This window comes from Photinus pyralis, unplaced genomic scaffold, assembly GCF_008802855.1.
Source record: "Photinus pyralis isolate 1611_PpyrPB1 unplaced genomic scaffold, Ppyr1.3 Ppyr1.4_LG6, whole genome shotgun sequence".
Lineage (NCBI taxonomy): Eukaryota > Metazoa > Arthropoda > Insecta > Coleoptera > Lampyridae > Photinus > Photinus pyralis.
This window is the reverse complement of record NW_022170663.1, coordinates 20,171,834-20,177,785: the sequence shown is the minus strand read 5'-3', so window position 1 is coordinate 20,177,785 and position 5,952 is coordinate 20,171,834. Positions and strand designations below refer to the sequence as shown.

The 5,952-nt window shown below is 36.2% G+C and overlaps 1 protein-coding gene across 1 annotated transcript; it reads left to right on the top strand.

Annotated features, from left to right (window-relative positions):
- The first annotated feature begins 401 nt into the window (after nt 1-401).
- LOC116174096 (tubulin delta chain-like) lies at nt 402-2,406 on the top strand. Its single transcript, XM_031491894.1, has 2 exons — nt 402-556; nt 957-2,406. The coding sequence occupies exon 2, from the start codon at nt 979-981 to the stop codon at nt 2,245-2,247; it is 1,269 nt and encodes a 422-aa protein (XP_031347754.1). The 5' UTR covers nt 402-556; nt 957-978; the 3' UTR covers nt 2,248-2,406.
- The last annotated feature ends 3,546 nt before the right edge of the window (nt 2,407-5,952 follow it).

The window sequence follows — 5,952 nt, the reverse complement described above, 5'->3', positions numbered from 1 at the left end:
CTGAACTGTGTGAGATCCCCCTAAAAGTATGCAAATCTTGGGTGCTTTGAACTTAACAATTTGCCATAAGAAAGAAAACTTAAAGCGTTGAGTGAAGGATTCTTCACTCAATGCTGATTTCTACGTTACGCTGCCATCTTGTGATACTCGTTTATGTATGTTTTAGCAAATGTCGTACAGTGACCTAACATAAATTTCAGAATGTACCCTTTGTTACAGTAGAGAAATGCTTTCTACTCATTATTTAAAATTTCTTATTGCTCAACAAGAAGAGAAATACAGAAATTAATAAGAATTCAACCATTTTGCTTTGCTGTGACGATGGCGCCATCTAATACAACTACATTCCGAGCCATCATAGCAGAACACTACAACTCGTGTTTGAATAATAAAGTGTTTTAACGTATTTTGGCTTACGCCCGAAGATAACGCAGTTTGTATCGTTCTTGCACGTGTGTAAGTAAATTTCTTTTGAACCCCACGATCAATATACAACAGAGTGAGTGTAAAATACCAGCAAACAGGTGGATATAGTCGATTGTAGCGGATCCTGCAGGTAGATTATGTTTTAACGTGTGTTTGTATTGTAACTTAAAAATTATTTCGGTCAATTGAGAGATTCGTAAATTTAATTAAACCTCTAGGGTCACTAATGAAATAATTGGCTTACTGATTACACGACGTCACTTTCGTATTCTAGATCAATCGTAATTGTCTATTTAAAATGTCACAAATGTCAAAGGAAGAATTGGTTTTTGCAAATACCTATTGCACTGCAGATAATGACTGCAGTGGATCCAAAATTCCTCGCGAGTTCTTTTTTTCTCGCCTCCTCTCAACTGTTCAAAATTTTCCTTGGTAATAGAATGCACAAACAAACTTTTCTCATTTTACATGACAGTTTAATTTTTGGGTTAAAATTTTAAGTCACAATAACCTCTCATTACTCTATTTAGGACCATCTGGTATGGAAAGGCCATGAGCATTCTGACGTTACAGTTTGGGCAATGCGGAAATCAGATCGGAAAAGCCCTATACGAAGAATTGTACAGCGACATCAAAACTGATGTGTCCAAAACCGGCGTCGGTAAAAAGGCGAACGTTGAGTATGTGACAGAGTCGGTGAAGAAGTGGTTCACTGTCAACAAAAGTGGAGCTTTGGAAGTTAGATCAATACTAATAGATACCGAAAGTAAAGTAGTGGCTAACGTTACCGCCAATGGTCATTACAAATTTCGCAACGTCGTGGCGAAATCGCATGGGGGAGCGGCGAATAATTGGGCATACGGGTATACCACGAAAAGCGAGCTGTTAACGAAAGACATTCAAGACGGAGTGAGAAAGGAGATTGAAAGGGATGGAACTGTCTTGGGTATCATGGGAATTTTGGGATCGGCTGGTGGTACCGGTTCGGGCGTAGGGAGCAGGACGCTCGAAATACTCCGGGATGAATACCCCAAGAAACTCATCACTGGCGTGGTTGTGCTGCCGTACAAACGCGGTGAAGTTGTCACTCAAAGCTATAACAGCCTACTAACTCTGGCAAAATTATGCAACGTAACTGACGGAATTTACTTATACGAAAACGACACCATGCACAAGATGTGCTCGAAGCTTTTATCGGTAGCTAACGTCACATTCCTGAACATTAACAGCCTGATTGCTCAACAGTTAGCTGCGACGTTTCAGCCCTTACAAAACACAAGTGTTTGGGACATACATAAAAGTTTAACCCCCCATCCTATATTCAAGCTAATCCAAGTGAAAAGTGCCCCGCACGTTTCCAAGGAGTATTTGAAATTCGAGGCTCCGACAACGTGGTCCGTACTTATCAATCAAATCAGAAATTCAATTAAACCGGATTTGCAAGACTATTTGGGAAAATTTAACAGAAGGATGCAGTGTACGGGTAACGCACTGATCGGCCGAGGGAGTACGCCTTTTACCGCTGATGACTTATCACAGATCGCCGACTCCGCTTTGTACGTCGGATGGGTACCTTCACAGTACTGTTTATCAAATTTTTATCACATCAGAAGCTTTAAGGATAATAAAAAATTTGTAACTTTTTTAACAAATAACAATTATGCGTGTTTGTCTCTAAAGGGAGTGCTGGATGATGCATGGACGTTGTTTGGCAGTAGAGCGTACCTGCACCATTACCAACGTTTTAATATTGATGAGCAGTTCTTTTTGGATTCGTTTGATGCGTTTGAGACTTTATACGAATCATACAAAGGTTTATAGTGACAGGTGCAGTATTTTTAAGGGTGCATGTAAATAAATGGATTTTAGAAATTTCGAGTTTTGAGTTCTCAATAGTTCTGTTATTTAAACGCAAATTAATATATAATGTAATATTGGTTACCCCCTAATTGGTAATCTAAATGCCTACGAATAAATATTGTTCCTAATATTACTATCTGCAGAACCTTCCCCTCGTTTTAACTTGTCTTGTATACCTACATGGTATCCAACGACAAGCTGCGAATAGGAATCTGATACTTTGTACCTACAAAAGGAAAAAAAAATTTGTTTGGGGCTGTAATTATTTAAACTATCCAAAACTGTAAGCCCGATTTAAAGGACAAACATATACGTCTTAGTATGGAGGCCAGCGATGTTTACGTTTTTCGAATATTAGCTTCAAATATGGGAAACACTATCTATAAACAGAAAGGATTGAGACGATCTGAATCAGTTATTTTAAGTAAGTGATTTTAGTCAACGTGCACAGTACTAAATTCCTTCCAAACACGATCTAAAACTTACTGGTTTGTATATTAATAAAAGATATCCTTTTTTTGGCAATATATGCTCCAGATTTCTAATGAGACTTCGAACGTTTATGAAATACAATGTTTCAAATAGGATAAAATGCATTTTTAGGAAGATTCTAAGCCGATTAGGAATATTTTTAAGAATAAAAGCACAGAGGTACCTACTACTCAAGTGGATAATATGAAAGAGAGGTTTGTTAAAGGTCAAGTTTATAGAAGATTAATGAAACTACTATTAGTTATTTACTATTGCTACGAATATTTTTTAACCCATAAGAAACAAAAAAGTTTTAGAAATATTCCGCGCCACCAAAGATATGATAAGGTTTTTTAAAAAGATTTTTAGCAACATTTCGGCATCAAGCAAAAGAAAGTTTTACGATTTTTACGATTTATTGACAAAAAAGTCTAGTTTTGTTCACTATTGGATTGAAATTATGACCACGAATGCAATTCGGCATGATTTTGATTTTGCACAAGTACTACGTACGTATACCTATATGGTTCTATTAAACAATTAAGAATGTTTATAATTTTTGTAATTAATTGTGCAATTACTGTAGGTCATTGTACAGGGTGTAAATCGAAAAGTGGAACATAGGCGTTTAACATGGGAAATTACTTTTTCTTTGCGCAAACGTTTCCTAATTATCTTACGCAAAAATACTTCGAATAAAAGTTATAGAGATATAAATTCTGCATCTAAATCATGCGAAACGATAATTCTACCTCTTCTTGTACGCGAAAAAATTAATTATAAAGATTCTGTTTTCACGAGCTTTTAGTCTAAGTAGCCATGGACTATGATAAAAGAAAAACATAACCGGATGTCGTTTGGATTTACAAAAAATACTTCATTTTTGTCGAGGGAAAAGTGATCAGCTGGGGTAGTCAAATATGCATGATACGTACTGTATTACACCCGTCAGTCGAGTACTGTTCCCTTACTAAAAATGAAGAAGTGAATTTTTGAAAAAAATTATTTTCCTTATGGCTGGCAGGCCGGCTGTCCGCGTGAGATCTCAACAACTACAATAGCTAGAGAATTCAAATGTTCACTAAAAGCTTTCTGCTATAGTGTAGATGTGCAGGCACTAGTCTATTTTGAGTTAGATAACTTGTGAGTTCGATAAGTGAAGAAAATAATCTCGATATGGGTTTCGGAGGTGCTATAATTTTACCGTTAGATAGCGCTACCAGTATAAAAACTTATTATTTACTTTGTGATTTGTTTTACAAAATAAAGACGTATACTCAATTGAAACTAAATCAAATTAATTATTTAACGCAGCCAAAATTACTCCTGAGATCGATAATTTTAAACTTCGCTAATAAAATACTGACCTGCATGACCAAAAATGCGCTTTAGTCATGCATATGCTGATTTACAACTTGTTTTCATATAACTGAAACTAAAATAGTTTCCTATAACTTGATCAAATTTCAGCTATTAGTTTACACCTCGGTTTACACATATCATGATTTGCGTCAAATGGAGCTTCAATTACCTCACCCCACATACAACCGCTTGCATTTCTTCCTTTATTGACGAGCTCCTAGGCGAGTTCATGATTTTAAACTTTCTGTCCTTCCCTCCGCCCGCTTGTGTACATGATAATTTGCGAAAGCTTTCGAATTTTCTAATTTCGTTTTCAGTATTATCATCACCCAAGGAAATACTGAAATCCGGCTTATCGAGAGTAATAAAAATATCGCCAATTTTACCATGAATGTATGTACACAATGGAAATGCTAGGGGAAATGCTTACAAATTATACAAAGAAATACAAAGTATACACAAGTACGTAATTTTTCACACTAGGAATTTTTTTGTTTCTTTACTATATACATTTTATCAAAAATTACATATTGTCCCAGAGACCCCGAATTACCGAACGTGCCAGATTGAGGAACGGTCCGGTTAGCAAGGTTGCACTGTACACTAGTTGCTCACTTCTCCATCACATTTTTTAATATTAATATTTTATCCACTCAATGTGGAAATGTAGTTTATCCTCTATAGCGTTGAGTGAGGAATATAAAGAGGCGCAACTTGATTAATTTACATGAGGCTTATTCAAGCACCGACATATGGATACGCCACTTGTTAAAAAGGCACCGAGATGTGTCAGTACCTCCGCAACTTCGCAAAAAGTAGTCGATTTTCAGAGGTCTTGGTATTTGAGCGACGTTTAAGCATCAGAGTCGCACGTCTACCATACTCACACCCCACCCACTGTGGAGGGGCGAGGGGGTGCAGGAAGCTTTGGTCAATGAAATGGGGAATACGTATCGCAATTTTACATTTTACTTTACTATTTCTCACTCAACGTTTATAGGTAATTACGATCACATTCATTTTCGGACTTCAGTAACCGCTCTCCCACTCGGACGACCATCTGCTTGGCAGAATCTCCAGTAGGTATTATGTATGTGACTTTTCAACACAAACATAGCAGTGTAAATTTGGGGAGGGTTAATTGAGCGATCCGTACTCTAATTGAAGAATCGTTGCTTTTAAACATGCACTTAAAATTAAAGTAGTACTAGAGTTCCTAGGTACTTTAGAGCTCTGATTTAATCCTTTCCTATTTATTAACCAAAAAACTTAAAGTTGTAAGTCCAAAGTGGGTTTCTCCAGGAAGAATATCAAGGGCTGCGGCGAAAGGTCTCATTTTACAACAGTAATTTTGAAAACTTTGCAGAATTTCTGTAGAATACACTTTGATTTAGTTACGATATTCTATAATTTGTATTACTTCAGTTTAGTTAATATGGTATAGATTCATTAATGTGTATAATGTGGGAATAGTTATTTACATATGAGTATGGTAAATCAAGGTTTACGTTAACGAGTGAGATGTTTACTGCCGAAGCGTAGCTGAGGCAGGAATTTCGAAACGAGTAACGTTAACTGATTTAACATACAAATAATGTAAAACATTTTATTTCATACTGCTCTTGTTTCTATTAAAATGCCATACAATTTTTGATTAGAACGTGTACGCGTTCAATTGAAAGCAAAAGTCGATCACTTGATTTGTTTGATCTGACAGTAGTTTGACACATTAATACATAGGTTTAGATGGATGTCAATTGATGTTGCTAGGCAACATTTCCAGTCTGGTAAAAATTTTCAGTCTGGTAAAATAGTCTGGTAAAATACGATTTA

What these genes read in the sequence shown, in the direction of transcription:
- LOC116174096 (XM_031491894.1), top strand. Translation starts at nt 979, where the DNA reads ATGAGCATTCTGACGTTACAGTTTGGGCAATGCGGAAATCAGATCGGA.